This window comes from Ceratosolen solmsi, unplaced genomic scaffold (assembly GCF_000503995.2).
Source record: "Ceratosolen solmsi marchali unplaced genomic scaffold, CerSol_1.0 scaffold14, whole genome shotgun sequence".
NCBI lineage: Eukaryota > Metazoa > Arthropoda > Insecta > Hymenoptera > Agaonidae > Ceratosolen > Ceratosolen solmsi.
This window is the reverse complement of record NW_011948420.1, coordinates 3,909,515-3,931,511: the sequence shown is the minus strand read 5'-3', so window position 1 is coordinate 3,931,511 and position 21,997 is coordinate 3,909,515. Positions and strand designations below refer to the sequence as shown.

General features: G+C 38.8%; 1 protein-coding gene across 3 annotated transcripts in view; it reads left to right on the top strand.

The window, feature by feature from the left end:
- Positions 1-17,550: 17,550 nt before the first annotated feature.
- Positions 17,551-21,997, top strand: part of hth (Meis homeobox homothorax) — a 517,031-nt gene continuing 512,584 nt past the window's right edge. For all 3 annotated transcript variants that reach the window (XM_011498002.1, XM_011498003.1, XM_011498001.1), the window contains exon 1: positions 17,551-18,050. In XM_011498002.1, the coding sequence (XP_011496304.1) occupies positions 18,033-18,050 (18 nt within the window). In that variant the 5' untranslated portion in view covers positions 17,551-18,032. The remainder of the gene's footprint in view (positions 18,051-21,997) is intronic.

Sequence of the window (21,997 nt, the reverse complement as noted above, 5' to 3'; positions counted from 1 at the left end):
CCCCGAGCTGTTGTTATTAATGACTCCTCGGCTTCGCGCTAGATTTCACACACAAACCGATTAATTAAGCGACAAGCAGCTATTCAAACAAACGCACGAAAGTTCTCCATTGCCGTAGAAATTCGGCCTCGGCGGGGCATTCATTTTTCATTCATCGCCGGCCGGTAAAAGCTGCAACATTCACAGATCAAAGTCATAGGATGCTGATCCTGCGGCGCGTTCGAGATCACCATCGAGAGGCGCGACCATTGTTAAGGAGAAAGCACGAAGTCAATACTAAGGGGCGATAATCAATAATCTCGCGTAACGAGGCGATCGTTTAGGCAGCCGTAAGGCCAGTGCGAGATATCGAGGCGTCGAGCCGACTCCGTGAGTTACGGAACGAGGAAGAAGAAATAAACTAAGTAAGCGAGCGTCGAAGCTGAAACAAAGAGTGTGAGAGAGAGAGTGAGAGAGAGAGAGAGAGAGAGAGCTAGTGAGAGAGTGAGAGAGAGAGCGAGTGAGAGAGTGAGCGAGTGAGAGCGAGTGAGAGAAAGAGCGAGTGAGAGAGAGAGAGAGAGAGAGAAAGAGAGAGAGAGGGAGAGAGAGAGAGAGGGAGAGAGACGACGACGACGACGACGATGCGCGAGGAGCAGGGGGGCGGGGGTATGGGAGACGTTCTCTGTCCAGATGCGGCAATGAGCCACTAGTGGAGTGACTCTGCACCTTGGGACTGGCGTGAAACGTGAAGCACTAAGTGGCGGCTAAGAGCTGAAGAATCGCCGATCGCGAGAGAACCGGTAACAGGACCTTCGTTGTAGATCTCTCGTTGTGGAGCCGAGCGATCGAATCATCGAGCAAGGCTAAGTCGATCGACGGGCGGAAAGAGAAGCCCGTCCGGATTCTTTATTTCGTTCTGCATTACCTGACGAAAAGACCATGTTTCGGAGACTCGCATAGGCTCATGAGTCTGCCGTCGCGGTAATGAGGCTGACGGATCTTGAATTCTTTGCTAAAAACGTGATTGCCAGTCCATGATATCCGTACGGGTCCTCCATTGTATAAGACAGGCCAACGAGCGTGCATATGTCGATCTCCTAAACAGTGTTTCATTCTTATGTGAAAAGCTTGTAGGGGCCGTTCGATATTCCAATGGAGTTGGACTCTCATAGTGTTTCTAGCGTCACCAATCCTAATGGAACGTTATACATGTATCCAATGTCTAGTATACTAACTATAGCTTTATGGCTGGCAAAGGTACATGTCACTTAATTCGTCGCGCTCTTTTGAATTAATAAATGTAGGAAGCGATTGTTGCATTGAGTATAGCTGAAATTAATCACACTGTACGATAAAATTGCAGTTTCACACTTTATATTGGGCCGCGCATTTCAATAGGCGCTAAGATAGAGTACGTTGAATTTAAAAATAATTATGAAATTTCTCATGAATATAGCATACAACATATGCTAATATCTTTTATAATAAGACTTTCGATGTACACAAGATAAAGGAATCAAAAAATATGTATAGGCACGCACACGATAAAAGAATGTCGAGTATGGCTTATACGTGCAGGTTTTTTTGTTTTGTTTTTGTTTTTGTTTTTGCTTTTTGTTTTTGCTTTTTTATTCTTTACCGCTATCATAATTCCAAGCTGTTGCTAATTTGAGATTTGTACTAAATTCACTTGTATATGCAATTCATATCAGCGTGTTAAAATTGATATCAAATTTATGGAATATTTTTAGAGCGAAATATACATTATATAAATAAATTATTAAGGAGCAATCTTACTGTTTTTTGTTTTTACGCCGTTATATTTTAGTTCGTAATCAACCACAGAAATGTTCGTTAAAATATTCAAAAACTAACATTTTAAATGAATTGTGCATAATTTTGTTTACGCCAATACATTATCTGTAATATTAAAAGTTAGAGAATTCTATGTTAATAAATATAGATAATAAATATAGATATGAATTAATATTTTTAAAAAATAAAGGAATTGACTATTATGAAATGAAACATCAAATATTCGAAATCAGAAATACTATTTAAAAATATAGGAACTATATTTGGCAACATTGTAATAATTGATCAATCAAATGGTTATTAAGAAAAATACGCTCTACGCCGCTTTATGCTAATGTCATGAAACGTGTCAGCCAATTTTCATTAAATAGTAATAAATTAATATACTAATTTCAATTAAAGAAAATATATCAATTTGTATGGTACACAAACGATTTGAGAATGAATCGAATGTAATTTTCGAAACGTGTGTTGAGCACACTCTTTTGATTATTACATTCAACTTGGCGTATAGAATTTATAGCTTTTTAATATTATCGATATTTCGCGAAAATATAATCTTACGGTAAGTATTTAAAAGCTCATCATAATAAACATTACATTACTGTATCATAATTTTATAAAAAAAATTAAAATATTATACAAGGGGCGTACGTGTAAAAACACGAACAACGTGGCATTAGTCCCCTCATAGTCAAGTGTTTGAGATGGATATTATTTTGACACAACAATGAATGTATTTGTTGAAAACACACGGAACTAAATAGTTATACACAATTATTTAAGAGCGCTGAGCCCGTGTCGTTACTTATCGGCCATTTTGACTTGTCGCTGATGTTTTTTCATAATAACCGAGCGCCTATTGTCGCTCATCCTCTTCTGTTCGCACTCTTTCGTTCTGTTTTCACTTCTTCTTCCACTCAATCATTCACATCGTCATGCCATTTTATACGATAATTTACTTTTAATTACTCGAATATTTCGAAACTCATAGCTTTTCGAAAATATTAAATGAAAAATACATGAAGTGGATTAGCTGAAAGACGCAACTCATTTCACTACTCGACCGTATTCTTCGGTCAAACAAATCTAAGAAAAGTACGATATTATTGTACGCATTTTATACATATGAAAAATATTATTGAATTATTTTACGAAAATAAAAAGGACGTTTCAATTCGTACATGTCCATCAAGTTATAAATTGCTGTTGTATCCTTAGGTATTACAATGTGGAGGTAAATAATTATAAATATAATTGTAAGTAGCTTAAGCTCAAGTATTAAAATTTATATTATATTTAATTGTAAAAATACGCTTTGATATATGAATTTTAATTAATTTACTTTTATCAAAGTTTATTGCCATGTTTTTTGTTTCGCCACCTACGATACCTTAAATTCATCAATCTCATATAAACATAGAATATGTAGTTTTTTTTGCTGATATATATTATACATAGATCAAAGTATTTTAATATTGGATAGCCATTAAAAATTTGTTTTAATGAGAGCGTTGAGCGCTTTTAATGAGTTTTACCTATAAACTATTAATGCCATATTTTATATTAAAAAGTTATCCAAGTCTTTTAAACGATATATTATTACAATTTTGTATGATAAAATTCCGAAATATTTTTATAAATAAAAATATTAACAAACATGATTATATTTGTTTTAAATGTTCATATTTTTTAAATTAACGAAGGCTCTTTTAATACGCAATGTTTCATAATAATAGAAAATTGAAATTAAAATAAAATGAATGCAAAAATATTACATTAGATTAGATTTTATTATCCACTGTATCTTTCTCTTTCTTTTATTCGTCGCTTTAATGTCGTAATGAATCAGTTGTTGTTAAGCGTATCTATTCTTCTTTAATTTGAAATAATTAATACCCATTAATATACATATTTTGATATGTCTTTATTAGAAAATATGATAAATATGATGAACAAAATTATCGGTTATTCTTCTATTATCTACAATTATGCTGAACAATTTTGCATAGACTTTAACACGTAACGGTTAGTTTAAAAAAATGCAGTACATGATTTTATTCCTAATTACACTAAATATTTATTAATTTTATTAAAAGAGTCGTAGAATAACGAAATGAAATATTAGAAAATATACATATATACGCGAGGATGTAATCAGAAATAATTACAATTATGTTAGTATTTATGATTATTAGTTTTAGGAAAACGTAATTTATAAAAATAAACGAATGATTGCTCCGGTTTACTCTCACTTTAATTATTAAAATTGTAAAGAAGACTTTTCATTAGTCTCAAAAATCTTTTCACGACTAACTTCGTAATTATTTAAAGATTCATAAATTCCATTCAAGTAATATATGTATATATGTCAGTTAATTAGAAATCGATTAATCCGTTTGTTTTTTCAACTAGATTTATTGCTTTCAGAGTACGGTATAATTGGTGAATTAACTTTTTGTTCTTACTAAACCGCTTTTATGTCAATTACATGATATAATATCATATTACAAATTACATACAGGACTTGCCAAACCAATTGCAACAAGCAAGCGTTTGCTAGTCGAATATAAGCAGTATAGTTGGCTTGTAACATTAAAATTAATTAATTAAAATAATTAACGGCGTAGCTTCCAAATAAATAAACAACTCTATCGCTCAAGAGTATAAATTAATATATTTCAGTTATATTGGTAGCGCAAATCATAATGCTTACTTAGATACTAATAACTGTTAATACGATGCTGATTCAATTCACGTTACAGGAGCCTCTCTCTCTCTCTCTCTCTGTGTGCGTGTGTGTGTGTGTGTGTGTATATATATATATATATATATATATATATATATATATATATATATATATATATATATATATATATATATATATATATATATATATATATATATATATATATATATATATATATATATATATATATATATATATATATATATATATATATATATATATATATATATATATATATATATATATATACACATATATGTATATATACTAACGAACAGTGTCCACATATCATTTAAAATATTTATTATAATCACACTAGTTTTATCAATATCTTGATAAAAGAACACGTATATTTTTGCGGAAATACATAAACTTGTTTAGTAGCCATTCGACTCGAAATTCCATACCCACACCATACCCGTACAGTAGTGCTGCACAAGAATACGTGATATCGAGCGTTTCGTGTTGTCTTTCCCAGACATAATTCTTGAGACCGTGAGCAGATGGAGGGTAGGAAAGGGCAGAGTGCGAGAAAGAATGAGGAAAACGAGCGTCGGAGCAGACAAGTGGGCAGGTAATTCGGTCTTTTTAGAGAATGTATGGTTCGACCTTACACAAAATGCATCTAACCAAGCCAGGAGGCTCGCCTTCGGTAGAGATAAAGTAGCTTGGGTTAGAGGTGGCATTACCGTCACCAAAAACTCTTATGACTTTTCTCACTTTTATATATCTTCCTCGAGCATCCTTCTGTTCCTCTTTCCCATCGCACTTACGTCTTCATTGCCCCTCTTGCTTTCTCGTAATGACATGTATATAATCTTCAGATTAAATGGAAACATGGCTTGATTGTGTATTGGTTAATGTACGTGTATTCGTGTAAATGACTGCGTTGCCGGAAAGTCTCTTTGTGCTCTGAAAATAACATCAAGGCATATATGATGATAAAAATGATTCTGATAATAATTATATGATACACTCTGTAATCGCTATTATAAACAAGCGAATATACTTGTATCATTGTATAGGGATTGTTTTCTTGAGTTTTAAATGTTGATCCTGTTCATTTTCATTATTTACATAACAGTTTTAACAAGCCCTATCTCAAAGTTTTATGAAGAAAATTTATAAAGTTCCAAAGTAAAATTAAAGAAGAATACGTACGATCGATATTATTGAGCGTTATAAATATATAAACATAGGTTATAAACATAGGTAAAGATATTATCACTTTAATTGGTATCTTTGCGATACATAGTGTAAGCTCAACAATTAAACTTAATATGTCGGCGAGATATCTTAGGTGGAAAGTAGAGTAAGACTAAAATAAATACCCACCTCTGTCTTTTAAAATCGAATTAAAATAACACAAAAAAATCCATTGTTATCTATTTAATTACGCTGTCATCTAAGTTGAGGGTAAACAATAGTTGTACAATAATTAACATTCGCATCGAATTTAAAAATAGAGTATCCTTAATAAAACCATTTTTACAAATTTAAATAATTTATAATTATTGTGTGTTTAAAAATGCCGTTAATCTTTACATGAAACTATTATAATTCAAAAGCAAAATACGTCAAAATATAATAACAATATAAATATTTTAAAAAAGTTATGTTTAATATAATAATAATAATAATAATAATAATAATAATAATGAAAATGATGAAAAAATATGTGTTTCATAATTTAAGTGACATCAGATGTTAGAAAATGTAAATTACTTATTTATAATGATTTTATCATTGTTGCATTATACGTATAATAAAATCTTTATAAATCCAACAGAAATAAATATCAAAATAGAGAATAAAGGTAAGGCTATTTTAAAAATTCAAGCTATAGTGTACTGCTCAACATGGTCAGTGGCAGCTAATACTTTTTAAGAGAGCACTGCTTCGTAATGCATCATCTCCCATGTTCCAAGTCTCATCGCGATCAACCACGAGAAGAAAAAGAATCAAGAATAGGAGATAAAGAGTGACACACAATACACACACACACACAGAGATAGATAGATAGATAGATAGATAGATAGAGAGAGAGAGCGAGAGAGAGAGAGCGAGAGAGAGAGAGAGAGAGAGATGTAAAATATAAAAAAGAGAGATCTTGGTGATACTCTTGCGACCCGAGCCATCGTTTTCAACTCATATGTAGCCTGACTGTCAGTCATGAAAATGTTTAGTCACACTGGAATTTCTTCACAGACTCGTCTAGCTTGTGATTGCCGATGACATGAATTTAAAACATCCTGAAGAGATTCACAAATATATCTTTTACAATGTGCAAGGTTTTTCGTATATCTTTTTTATGACCGACAAGAAAGGGGTGAGTTCTGACTCGTAATAAAGAATTATATTTTTATGTAATACTGCCGCGATTTGTTTCAATGTGAAAAGCAATTAGATTTTATATTATCCATCTACGATACCAAAGTTTTTTGTTGATTACTGATTGATTACTGTTACTCATAAACATTTGTATAGAGTAAAATTAGTTTTGTCGAAATTTTATGCTTTATAATGTTTTCTATCATTTAAGTAACGGAATTGAAAGCTATCGAAACAAGTTTTATTGAGAATTAGTCTATGACTATATTAGAAAAAGGTAACGTATTCAAATCGATCAGACGTCAAATAATATTCCGATTAGTATAATACTGATTTTATGTTCAAAATTTCATTATAAATTAAGAAATACATCTATTCTTAAATAAATTGATAATATAAAAATTTATCAAATTCATTCGTATCTTCTCGATAATGACAAACGGCAGTTTTTAATATGAATTTCGTAAAAGTATAAAAGCTTTAAATATCCAATCTTATACAAATACGTACATGAAAAACGATTCACATAAAAAAAAATATATGAAATCATATTGTAAAACAATTGATTTGCATGAACCACGATTCATAAAACTAATGGAAATGAATAAAAATATATTATAAAATACAATATTTATTTCGCTATCGTAATGCAGAGTCTTACAATTTTCAATATTTGTGAGTTACTCAATGATATGTTATCAGGTCAAATATATTTTCTTCAAATTGATTTGTACTTTGAGAAAGTAGAGAAGAATAAATGTACATTATAAAGAATAAAGATCAAAGCAAGACATATTACTGCAAAACTATTGGTCATCAAATGAAATGATTGATTATGCATTCTTTTTCAACTTTACATTTCATAACTTACAACTTTCCGTTACACCGCAATACACGTATTTGCAACTTTCTCCAGATTTTCTATATACACACTGTACTAGCTACAATATTTATAAAACTTTTTTTATTGTCAAGTAATTTTTCAACAAATTATTTAAACATCTATATTTATATTCAGTTTAATAAGTAAGCTTCGGTTAGTAAGTAGGTTCTTTATAGGCATCGGTTCAATTTTACTAATTAGAACAGAATTGCAAAATGGTAAGGCATAATTATTATATCAATTATATAAATCCTATTTAGTTAAATTAAAATTAAATGACCAACACGAAATAACGAATTATTAATATTTGCATATTTTTTAAAAATAAATTCAATATCTTAGAGACTTTATTCTAATGATTTCAATAATTTATTTCCAAACAATTATTGTCTTATCATATTTTATTTTTATTATAATCTTAAGCTATCATAATTTAGCATAAAAACATCAGTTTTCTTACGATAAACTGTGTACGTGGTAAATTGGCGTAATAAATATAAACTGCGGATTTCTCTTAAATACTTTAGAAGAAACTAATTTATATAGTTAAAACAAGGTGTAGATTTTAATTTTCAATCCCAAAATCTTTTTTCTTTTTAAGACATTCTCACTTATTACTAAATCATACATAAGCATATGATTAGAATCAATCATTTTATGGAAAAAATGACGAAAATTTTTTTATTACAAGCTTCGTACATCCTAAAATTATTACATAATTAAAATAAGAATTTTCGAATGCTTAACAGTTTCACGCAGTACAATAGCAGAAAAAAGTTTGTTATTTAACTTTGCAATTAATTAATTATTTCATTTATAAAATTCATAACATTATCGATATGAATTTTATACACCTTTACTATTTATCTATTACAGTTCTCCCTATTAATAACATATACATGTTATTAATAATAATAATGTAATATTTATTAATTATTTATTAATATTTATTAATAAATAATAATTATTAATAAACTAATAATGTAATTTAATGCAATATAATTATACGTTATGGCCTGCAATAATAAATTATATATATATATATATATATATATATATATATATATATTAACTAATAAATACAATAAGCTTCTTTATTGATTAGTAATTATTGTTTTAAACATTTCGTTGGCTTTAAGTTTACGCATTATATATATCGTCAGTGTTTATCAGACCTTTTCTGCATTGAATCTATCAATATTTTGATTATAAATCAATTATAAAGCAATATTCTACGAAGCCTTCGTTCATTACTAAACTTAATCAATATGTAAATCGTGTATATGTTCTTAAGTAGTGATACAGAGTTCTTTCAGACTGAATTTATAAACAGGCTATCGAGTAATATCGGTGACGAACGAACTTATACGGCTGTGACATATCTGGACATCTTCCAAATGGTTCTAAAAAGTTAAAAGGTCAATAATATCAAACTGTAATGGAAAGTGAAATTACAATCTGTCAAATTCCTGTAATTATCCCTTCTCCTAATGATTACATAATAATTATTAGTAATTTATTTTAAATAATAGACTAATGTTTGTTTCAATAAATTACGTAACTGATAAGTAGCACTTCACATTCATTGACATACAAAACTATTTCTATTATCATTATTTTGCATATTAAATTTATCCATTCGTTTTTCCTTTTACATAAAATTATTCTTATTTATAATAATAGCAGATATATTATGAATAAAAAACTTGGAATGCATAAGTAATTTAGTCACGGACGTACCGATTCAAGAAATTCCGTTTATAATACGTATATAAGATACTTGTATCTACTTGGAACATTTAAATATATTGGTCATTGTAATATGAAAGGTAACTAAAAAAAATAAAATCTTACTGGCTTTACACAGATTCGTCATCGTAATTTCAAACCATTGATATTTATATAAAGTTTCAAGAGAAATTCATTATAAAGAATACGTATTATTTTAAACATTCCGCGCTTTAAATATACTTTTAATTTATCTTGCAAATTGCATTAAAGTTTTTCTAATAATAAACTAATGGACTGTTCGTTAAGAAGCAATTTTAATTAAAATTGCGAGGATGTGTTATTTCATAATATAAGAAATTGCTTTCCCAGAATGTTTGATACGCAGAATAAAGCAAATATCAATCAATTCTGAATATTTTATGCTCTGCAATTATTAAATTATTATTAAAATATTATTCTTCCTGCGCTTTTATAAAAAGCAAATTTAATGATGCTCTAAGATTCACTGTGCGAGCATAATTAATTAGCTCTTATAAACTCGCACTATGTAACATCCTTGTACTTTGGATATCAGTAATTATTCATGATCATTGGATTACGGTATAAAAGTGAGAAAACGACCATATCTCTTGGGCTACCATAATGTGTAAATTAAGAATTGCTGTCGGTATTATGAGCTGCACAATTATATTATAAGCAGATATAATTGTAATATTTTATGTACAAATACTTAATTCTAATTTATAATTATCTTGGTCGTTAATATCGAAAGTGCAGAATATACAACTGTAAAGTTATTGCAGATGAGAATTTTTTGTGCACCTTAATTGAAAAATTTTAAATACCTCTTAGCAGACGTTAAGTAGAAATTAGAATAATTTACAAGTGAAAACTAGCGTTTTTTTACGCGACTTTCTATATTATTAAGGCCGTTTGTAATTCACCATTAGAAATGTACAATCTAGGCAAATTTTCCAAACGGTGGAAAGTTAGTTGAATAATGTATAGCTCTCTATGAGTTATAAACCTGTGTAGACATTGTAGATATCCGAATAGCCCCGTGTGTCCGTGTATAGAGAAAATCTTTAGCGGGCAAATTTGTATTTAATATAAATATTTAATAATGCTGAGAGCAATGCAAGAAGCGTTGATTTTTCCCTTACAGGCGAATTGGCAGTTTTAATGTAACTTCTGCATTTGGCTCTGCAGTATCATTTTGCCAAACTAAAAGATTCAATTCTTGTCCCGAGAGTACATAATTTAGAATGCGGTTGTGCCTTGGAGCAGAGCCTCGTCGTAGATGGCTTGGGTGCGGGAAAAGAGGCTAGAAGCGAGTTCCCTGCGGGTAATTCGACTCGCCTAATCGGATCGGTGTTGCGTTTCGTTGGCTCACCGCACAGACGCGCACGGCTCATTGTAGTCGATTGCGTGTGTACACGCGCGGGCTCGACTCGTGAATTCGGCTTCAAGAGATGGAAATCCAAAAGATGCCTTCAGATAATTCTGAAAATATGCAAACTCACGTTAATATTAGCCCCTGTATTTCTCACCCGGCTTGTTTATTAACGTACGAGTTTGCGAGAAATTATGCGATTTTTATAAACGAGACGATCCTTAAGTTTGTCCTCGCCAGTCATTATTAATGTAATTTCAGGAATAATGACATACTGTTGGGGATATAGCGCCACGTTAAAGCTCTTTTTACCGGAAATCGCATACAAAATTTTGATATGTCGTTTCCCGTTCCCAGCTGAATATTGTTAAAACAAGAGATATAATAACGAATGAATTGTTCTCGATTCGTCTGGAATTTTCTAAATGAATTTCAAGCATCGCACTTATGCGGAGAAATAGCGTATGAAATAACGTGGAGGTGTGTCCCAAGAATAAGCAATAATCATAAGCAATAATGTTACATCGTAACAAATGTAATGATAAATTATCGTTGCCTACAACAATGACGATAATGTATTTAATAAACGAAAGATTTAATGACGAAGGTTTTTATAAAGGCGCAAGCGCAAGTCTCCCTTCTCTCTGTGTGTAGTCTCGTTAGAATCGGGCAACTTCGATTATTATCCGACATTACCTTCTACGACGGTACATTCTAATACGATGAGTGGGCTACTATGAAATTTCCATTTAAAACCAAAATCCTTTCGTCTTTAGAAAAAATATTTAGATAATTCTAACGACTGAGCAGGGAGCTAGCATATCGATTAAATAACCGTAATACAATAATGCCGTAGAATTATTATCTCATATAACGAGCGCCCCCACCCTATTAGCCACGATGCTCCATTGTAACTGACTCGTAATATATTTTGCGCTTAGCTCGATAATGTTTTTGCCTGGAAGTTTGAGGTTACCATAAGTAAGCATTACATCTCGCACTCTTTCGGAAGAAATATTCAGAAATACTTAGGCAAATGATAAACTCCTCAATTAGCGCCCAATAACCGCACATTAAGGAAAAATTAACATTCACACAGTTGGCAGTGTTTCGAGAAAAATTATTCGGTTGTAATGGGAATCCGTCTGACTATTAGCGCGCGCGCGCACTTACACGCAGAGAGCGATAAACCCCAGGCACTCGTAAGGAAATATCTTTTGGCGAAGGTATCGAGGAATGATATTCACCTCCCGTGGTGCTCAGCTTAACGGTACGTCACACAACGTCGTTGCGCTTTCTCTGTAATTGAGCGAATACGAGTCAGTTGGACCCTTTTCGTAGAAAATGCGCACTAACTAACTGAACGGGTTAGGCCGTGCGTTAGTATGCGCGCATCGGGTAGGCCTTCCCTCTAGCCATACTTCCTTAAAAATCGTCCCTCACACTCTATTTCTCCCATCTCTATTTAATGTTTAAGGGTCTCGCTATATCGCTAACAATTTTGCCGATGAGGGGCGGACCGTCGGCGAGTGGGGCGGGAAGGGGAGAGGGGAGGTGACTCGGTGGCAGTGGGACTGCGACGCACAACACAACTTTGTGCGCCCAGTATTGGTGGACGTGTTTATAGCTTATAAGCGGGAGATATGTGCGATAATGAATGGAGCTTTTGCACGAAAAAATAAGTAACTAAGGCGAAGCCGATTTATTAAATTGTGATACAGTAATGAGAGAAAATATTGCGAAAAGTCGTCCGTCTAAGAACACCGACTCGGGCAAACCATTGTGATATGTAAGATACGCTCATTATTGCTGGGGAATTAATCGCTAACGAAAACGAAAAAAAAGAGCAGCCGCGTTCTAGTAAATTTTTTCGAGACAGAGAGAGAGAGAGAGAGAGAGACTGAGAGACAGAGCTGGTACTGCTGCATTGGGAAGGTTCGGAGACGAGGCTCGGGGATGGTGATGATGGGTGGGGATGGGGGATGGGTGAAGGATGATGGGCGAAGGGTGATGGGTGATGGGAGGAGGTGGATGACGAGGTGGTTGACGGGAAAAGGGGGAGGGGGTTCGGGTACAATCGGCGGTAAGATTACGCAACCGGCCGTCGGGAGGACTCGATACGCGATTCGACGTGGACTCGAAAAGTCAAAGGCGGCATCGTTGCTCGGCCAACCATTGCGACAAATCCGCATAGGCCGTCTTGGCCGCTCCTGGAAGGGAAAATTTTGAGTGACGTCGGGCCGCCGGAAAGGTTAAGCTCCTCCCCCGCTCCTCATTCCCCCTTCTCACCAGGGATGCATGGGGAAAAGCCGATGGGCGCGCGGTGCGGGCTCGAGAGGTGATTTACTGCGAAACAACCGGGGCTAGAGGTGAACGGGCTTTAAGGTCCCAGCCAAGTAGTAGACGACAATGCGGCGCGGACGCTCACGTATTATCTCGGCCCGTGGACACCGACGGCCGGGACGCGCCGCAGCAGCAGCCCTCCCATCTAACTTAATGGAATTAGGTAACGCTTATTGTCCAGGGATTTACCTGCCGAAACATGCGTCGTGAAGTCGACATTTATAAACTCATGGGGCCCCGGCTCGATCTTCGACTAACTTCGATATTTATTGCTCATTTGCCGATTTTACGGGCCCGGTAATGGGCCTTCATATTTTAGCCGTGCCACGCGACGCTTATGGCCACTGCTGATATAAGAAAGTGTGAAAAGCTTACTGCTCTTCCCACACGAACAATACTGGTGGCGCTAAATTAAGTGCATCCGGACATCGTTCGTAACAACGCTTGAAATAAAACGAAGTTAATCTTTGTTTACAGGCCTCGAGTTACTTAAGTTACATTTTAAAACGAGCCTCGAGGCTGATGGCACCCGCTCCTCATCCCCACATCGCCCCGCCTCCTCACGATCCATTTCGCCGACAAGCAGGACGCGCTATACTACACTCTAAAGGAAGAGGCAAAGCCACGATCGGACGCGTTCCGAGCGGACGACGTTGCTGTCCTAGTGTCGCGGCTAACAGCCGACTATGCCCGACCAGCAACAAGACCGTCGGAACAAGAGCGACGGCATAGGAGAGGGGCAGAGCGTGTTCGAGGCCGAGAGGATTCGCCGCGGAATAGCAAGTTTGGACATGGGTACTTCATAATCGTAGGGAGCGCAACGACGTTATCAGCTGTGGCCGGCTCGCGCAGCACGTCGAACGAGAGCGATCTTCAAGGCCAAAATTGGACCGCCCTCGGCGAGCCCCGCGCGTATTCCCTTTCCCTCGGGCGCCGCCGTCGACGCCACCGTCACCGCCACCACCATCACCGGCATCACCAGCATCGCTAACGCCACTGCCAACAACACGGACAGCGCCACCGCTACGCGAAACGAAACGCGAGTCATAAAATCGGACGTGGGTGCGGCAGCCGACCTTAGTGATGTCCGTGACAGCCGCCCCGGTCCTCCCCCGTGTCAGACCGTCGACTCGGGTGCGATAGCGCTATTACTCACCCGGGGCACCGACCCCACACCACACCCCCTCGATACCGTTTAAAGCCCGAAGCAGCCACACGTTCGCGACCTAATTCCTCCTCGTCGGCCGCCGCCGCCGCCGCAATCAGCTGTTCGCCCGCACCCTCGAAAGCTGCGTCAACCGATCCAATACACACGACCGCGACTTTTCGTACATATAATTGACTCTCTTTCGGCCTCGGAATCCGTCTCGGCCTACCCGATCCACGATCCCGCCGCTTTAGTGGCACAATCTCGGAGTCCTCGGGGGGCCTGAGCAATCCAGAGCAGATATGCCCATCGGTCGCTTTGGCCGAACCGCTTCCTATCGAATGAATCAAGAATCATAACGAGAACGATAAGAAATGAGAACAAAAATAAAACAAAAAATAGGATTAAGCGCACGTATAGGCTGCCTGCGGGACGGAAAATGACGGTGTTCATGGATGTCGTAGGCGTGTAGAAGGCCCGTGGAGAGGCCAACGAAATCATTGGAGCAGAGCTATGCGAAGGTACTTTCCCGAGCTCCTGGTGCTCGCTCGGCCGAGGAAGCGGTGTGGCAAGCGAAAGCGGGACTCGGATGCGATGGACAAAAGAGAGCGAGAGGCGACGACTGGAGGAAAACACGTGTGCCCGTCTCGACGACGTGTATAGAGACACGTTGCTGAGGGGTGAAGGAGGCGGATTAGGATGATGATGAAGTAGCTGAGGAGGGAAGGGCCGGTGAAGGGAGTTGGGGGACAGAAGCACATCATCGGCGGCTGCTGACGTTGATGGTGCTGGTGCTGTTGGTGCCTTTGCCGTTGTCGCTGCTGCTGTTGCTGCTGCTAGTGCTGCTCTCGGTTCTGTTGGCACGTTGGTTGATGATTCTACGAGCACCGGGTGGGGAATGAGGGGCTGAGAGGGTGTGAGATTACGCGTTGGCGAGAGAGCGAGAGGAAGTGAGAACGAGTTAGGGTTACTGGGGTTTATTGGGGTTGGGGTTGGGGTTTGATAGGGTGTGGAGGTGCGGTAAGGAGTAGGAGGAAGGGATGGTTCGCGGGTGCGACGAGGAGGCGAGTATCGGCTGGGAATGGTGCCTGGGATCCCTGCCAGACGGCGCCACCGTTGCCTTTGCCGGCTCGTTCGTGTTCGCCTCTCTCTCTCTCTCTCTCTCTCTCTCTCTCTCTCGCACTCGCTCGCGTTGTCGCTCTCCCTCTCTCGTTCGCGCTCTCGTTCGTTCGGCTCGCGCTCGTGTCGAGGGAAGAAGGAAGCCGGGCCAGCGCGCGCGCGCACGCCCGAGAGAGAAAGAGGGTGCGAGAGAGCAAGAGTGGAAGCGAGAGAAGAAGATGCTAGCACAGGAGTGGGAGCGAGAGGGAGATTGGGGGCCTCGCGATGGCGGAGGCCTTTGATTCGTTGGCTGGCCGTCGTGGCGCCAGGGTCGGTGGGCGGACTTGGTCACGATTGGCGAGAGGCTCCGAGGCGTGGCGGGTGCACCTCCCACTCCCGAACGCGGTTGCTCGCGCTGATTGACAGTTAGCGAACGACTGCGGACGGCGCAGGACCCTCAAACCGTTCGCTCGCTTTAGATAAGCCACGGCCCGGTCGGTGTGCCGTCGTCGCCGTCGTCGTCGTCGTCGTCGTCGTCGTCGTCAACATCGTCATCATCGTCGTCATCGTCGTCATCATCACCATCACCGAGACTATTGTCGTCGTACGCGTACGAGCTGCTCGTTAGACCTGTCTCCATCCTCATCACCGGCGAGCTTTTTTCCCCTCTGACTCCTCGGTCGCGCACGAGCCACCCGGGGAAAGAAGCTAATCTCGCGCCACCCTTACGCTCATTCTGTTTTTCTTTCTGCAATCTTGGCGTAAGAGCGGAAAATCGGCCTGCAGGATTAAGGCATAGGAAACGGAAAGCAGGAGAGCGAGAGCGAGAGAGAGAGAGAGAGAGAGAGACAGACAGACAGAAAGACAGAGAGGAATAACTGCTTGGCCGTACACTGATTCGCGCGACTTAAGCGCAGTGTGCGTAGCCCGAGGGAAGCCGGCCACGCGAGTCCCTCGATCCCTCGGTGGTGGTCCGCCTCTCTGTCCTCGCTCAGCCGTGACCGCGCGCCCGCGTGCAACAAGCCGTCGATCGTTCGTCGAGACGCAAGTGACGTGTGTGTCATCATCATCGTTGTCGTAGTCATCGATGTAATAATATTATAATTACAATAATAATAATTATAATTATAATTATTATAACAATAACCACAACAACAACAACAAGACAACAACAACAACAACTACTACAATAATAATAATAATAATAATAATAATAATAATAATAATAATAATAATAATAATATTAATAATAATAATTATTATAGTAGGAATAGTAGTACCAATAGTAGCGGTAGCACTAGCAGTAGAAGTAACAGTAGTTGTTGTTGAAGAGGAAGAATACGGAGTTAAAGCTCGCACTGCTGTTCGTGTGCTTTATCTCGAGGTGCTTTAGTCGAATAAGGTCGCACGTAGCACGACGAGTTTTGCCAGTGCGCCGTGTAAATAACGAGGATATAATAAAAGAGTGAAGAGGATTAAACACGCGTACGCGCAATCGCATTTTAATACAAGACAAATAGAAAATGATAAGGAGAACGGGCTGATTCGAGCCCTGGCAACCCAACTGGATAGAGAAAGAGGGATAGCAAGGAAGAAGAGAAACGAATCGCTCGCGCGCAAAAAAGAAACGGAGAGGAGAGCCGGGTGCGAGAGATAGACAGACGGTAGTGATTTGTTGAGCTCGCGTTAGCCAGTCGAGAGATTACTACTGTACACGTGGGTGTGCTGTAATGAGAGACAGCCGCCGTTAAAGCGCGAGTTGTCCTTCTGCTAGGAGCATCGTCGAGGAGGTAAAATCCTCGCGGCAGCGGGTACGAAGATGAGGAAACAGGAGTCGTCGCCACCGTCGTCGTCAATGTCCTCATCCTGGCGCCTCGCTCTACTTTACTGACGTCCACGGGAGGTCCTACCTGCCAGTTGCAAAGCCCGCGACGTCATCATCGGTCATCCGTACGGAGTCCAAGCGCAACTTAGAATCTAGTTGGCCAACGTCCGTCGGACTAGACGAGCCTAAGCCTAAGCCCAAGCCCAAGCCCAAGCCCAAGCCCAAGTCCAAGCCCAAGCCCAAGCCCAAGCCCAAGCCCAAGCCCAAACCCAAGCCCAAGCCAAGCCAAGCCGAACGAACCCCTGCCAAGCCAAGCCAAGTGGAGTCAAATCAAACGTAACCAAACCAAACCCAATTAAGCCTAACCAAGCCAAGCCAAGGGTCAGCAGGCAACTTTGACGTTTATCGTTCGGCCGACGGGGCCGCTGAAGTAGGCGAGCACGAACTTGCTCCTCGTTTCGTAAATCCACAGGCGGTGGACAGGACAGAGCCAGCCGTTCGAGCCATCGCGTTCCGACGGTACGGGGATACGCGAGTGTTTAACAGTGACAAAGATTAGCGGTTTATAGAGGACGCGAGGAGGCTCGAAGGGCACGAGGCTCAAGGCCGAGTAGAGTGCGATTAGGAAAAGGTGTTTATTGAGTGAAAAGGCGGAGGCCGATTGTCATTTTTGCCGGGGAAAATACAGCCGCTACGGTGGCTCAGCACGCAGAGTTCCCCGGTGCGGCCAGGGCGTTCATGGCGCAGCCCAGGGGGGTAGGTGTCATCCATTTCCTTATTATTTCTTCTATTTTATTCTTCTCTTTCCTACTGCGTACTGTTAATCGCGCGACCTCGACATTACGACGTCAAAAGCGGCGCGACTCGCGTTTTACCGTCGGTACATTGTCGAGATGATGCCGCACGGTGAGCGCGCGCGATCGTCGTCTCCCGTCGGATCGATTGCTGCTCCTCCAGTACGATCGCTCCATGCTTCTACGTATTCGGCTTTCCAGTTTCTTCCAGGTCCTCGGTCGGGCTCTGAATGGAGCCGACGCTTTGACGGAACGTAATATAACGATCGATCGATCGATCAATTATTAGCCGAGTGTTCAGTACGTGCGTGTCGCCGTGCCTAACTGATTTCCACGTTTTACGAATGTTATTTAAAGTTTTGAGGTTAGAGTAGGCTTGTAGGTTAGGCCTACCTTTACAATCGTTTTACAATTGTGTGCTTTATCAGCACGGACTTAAAATCATCCCAAAGTAGGTAAATATTGTGTTGAAAGCGTGGTAGCCGAAAAAGAGTGAAATATATGAATTTGCGAATCGCAATTACATTAATGCTACGCGCTGAAATTGTGCAACGAGCGATAATATGGCAAATGTACAAGCTCCAATAAACCTAAAAAGTATTTTATTGTCGAGAGAAATTTTATGTATTATTTATTAAAAATCCGTGATTCAATCTAATTTTCATAATAAAATTAATATTTTCTGATAAAGCAGAGCTTCAGAACGCGTTTTAAAGTTATAAATACCCGTGCAGTTATGGAAATATTTCATCGTAATGCACCAAGCGTTAAAAATAGTATGTCTGTCGTCTTACGAAAAACATCTTTTGTACAGGAATAGCAAGTAATGTTTCATTGATATTAAACATTCCCTCTTGCTCTCCCTTTCTCTACCACTGTTCCACTGTCACTCTCTCAGTCGCTCTCTTCCTTCCATTTTCCATGTCTCTCTCTCTCTCTCTATCTCTCTCTCGAGTCACGAGATAAACTTTATCTTACAACGGTTAGCCCTACTCTCGAGAGTTCAGTATTCGCGCGCGTATTTGCGTAAAGCCGCCTGCCTAATGAATAGGTCGCGAAAAAGAAGTGCAAAAGAAAAGGAAAGATCGAAACCCTCATCGTCGTTTGGCGCCTACGTTGTAGAAGTTCGTCTCGTGTTTTGTGAAAATGCTTGTATGAGATGAGATGCACGGCTGGTGGATAAAACGTCATTCGAGTATCGCGCACCGGGAGTTTATCGAATTATTTACAAACTATACGACCACAAACATAACTATTCTTTTAAGATAAGCTATATATATATAAACAAAAAACGAAAAAATTAAAAAATAAACAAATTTTTTATCATTTTTTATACATGTTGAATATTTGATCTATCAATGTACATACCTATAGGCGTATGGTTGTATATATATTTTTTTCTTTACTTTATATATATATATATATATATATCAACACATACACGTATGCAACATATTTATTTTTATTTTTTTACTCTTTATTTTTTACGAGCCAGTGCATACGCGTGTGCGATATTTTGCCTAATTACTTGTGCTAGAATGTATCGTTTAAATGCATCATCTAAATTCGTATGTGAGAAGCTTAAAAGCTTGATATTGCAAAGATCATTTACTGTCGCGGAGTGTATTAACAGTGAAAATAGAAAAACACTAGCAAAGCATTCAGTTAGTCTAGAAACACGTAAGATTTCGATAAATCGTGCGTAGCACCCGGACAGTGTTACTTGTTACTAATTGACGTTAATTTCCCGTTCCTTCTTTCTCATTTATCAGGGCGATTATAATTGCTCGGTTTTGTCAAAGTGTCGTCGACCTTGCAAGCCGGCGCTCGCCGCACTGACAAAAATAATAATTTCCTCGTTAAGGAAGTCTTACGAGCATAACAAAAGTAAACAAACCCCTTTCGAATAAGCAACACACGGCAAGAGTCGCCGTAGCAGCCGAAAGGTGCGCAATATAAATGACGAAAATCACAGCAAAAGGAGACCGTGAAATTACAGGGCCTTACGAGAGTCTGACGTAAATTTTAATGGGCACTTCCATCTCCTCCGCTTTCCCCTTACTCTCTCACACCACCCCACCCCCACCCCGTAAAAAAAGAAACATCCAAATAAGCTCAGCTCTCCTCGGCATGCCCACGATTATATACAATACAGACGTCGATCGGGATCGGACAAGTGTTTTAGATGCTTCGCGGAACTAATCCGCCGATGGATCACGCGATCCACCAGTGACAAGAATTTCAAGAAGTATTTAAGCCTTCGGTGCGATCGCGTAGAAGCAGTCGTTTCGTTGCACTTGAGGAGCGGCAAGCCGTGATTAGACCCGCAACGTGGCATGCCTTGTTTCGTGTACGCGCGGAATTAACGATTGCGAATGCTCCGAAGTCCCCGGAAAAATAAAGCCAAGCTCCTCTCACCTTTTATCGACGATGTTGGTTGCGCTGACGCTGACGATTCTATTTTTGGTGCGGCAACGCGACTTTGTATGCGCGCCGCCGTCGCAACGACTCGTTTCCAGCGTAATTGACTGGAATTCACAACCTTATGAGCTCACCTTAAATTGAGTCCTTCGGTCTCGTTGCACCAGGACGTTCGTCGGTGATTTCGTTGGATATTGTTAAGGACGGAACGAACGTTGCAGCCATCGTCTTTAGCCTGTCAACGCGCGAGTTTATCCATTTTTCTCCACTGTCAGCCTGATCGACTCTGACCACTTTTCATTTCGAGCCGCGAGAGTTGCGACAATTATTACTTCTCCGGCAATGTAAGAAAATTAGCCAGCTTCGGCTTTGGAATTTTCAGTCGGATATTCGAAATAGTGGAGCGAGAAAGCCACGGTCGACCACTAATTTACATGTTAGTCATAACCTGAATATTTTCGCTCCAATTACGCATTAATTCGTGTTTGTGCGTCAAGCTAGCCGTTAATGGGAAATGGTGGAGAACTTTATCTTGACAATGACGCAATTAGAAAAAAGAAAAATTTTCCATATTTTGCGTTGAATCCAGTGACACGCGTTGAACCAACGAACCGGATACGTGTGCGCCTATCCGCTGGACTTTACTATCCTCCTCGTGGCATGTCAATTGGCCAATAAATTACAGGCACGCACGATCAATAATTGAATTACGCTGGATGCAAATCGTCTCGGAAATTCGTTACTTGATAAGATCGCGCGTAGGCATTCTCACACGCGCGAATTCGCGACTCTGAAAATTTGACGATGCACGCGCGTCTATTCGCTACTGAAAATTGATCGAATTGATCGGTCGTTCAGCATCGCCAGTACCGATATTAGTAGGAGCACAAAATGTATTCATTGCCAAATATCTAGTATGTGTGTGACTATCTCATTGGCGGATGACATGTCGATTGGGATAAATAAGCCGAAGATGCGAGATATTTTGTCGGCAAGCCACTGCTTGCTGATAAAAAGAAATTTGAATAAATTTGCTTTATCACGATTGATGATAAAGGCCTTTTTTTAATTTTTTTTTTTTATTTTCCCCCATTGCATTCCTAGAGTTTATTATGTGAATTATGATCGATCTTTATGCAATATGGTTTTATCATTAATATGGAGGCTTATAAAATAAAAATAAAAAATAAAAAAAAAATACACTAGTCCGAGAAGCGACTTGGAGAAGTGGCCCAGACACTCTATAATATCTCGTTTCTTACGATTAGGCCATAAGCAGCAATATCCCGAATTATGATCCCAATCCTTGGTCCTTTTTTTAGCATAAAATACATATGAAAGTTTCATGAAAAGCAAAAAATACATAAATAAATGCATAAATATACGTGAAAATAAATTCTTATTTACGTACATTAATTGTGTGTACATATACAATAGCGGATTAGGAGGATGCATATTAAATTCTAATAATAATATCGAATTTTAAAT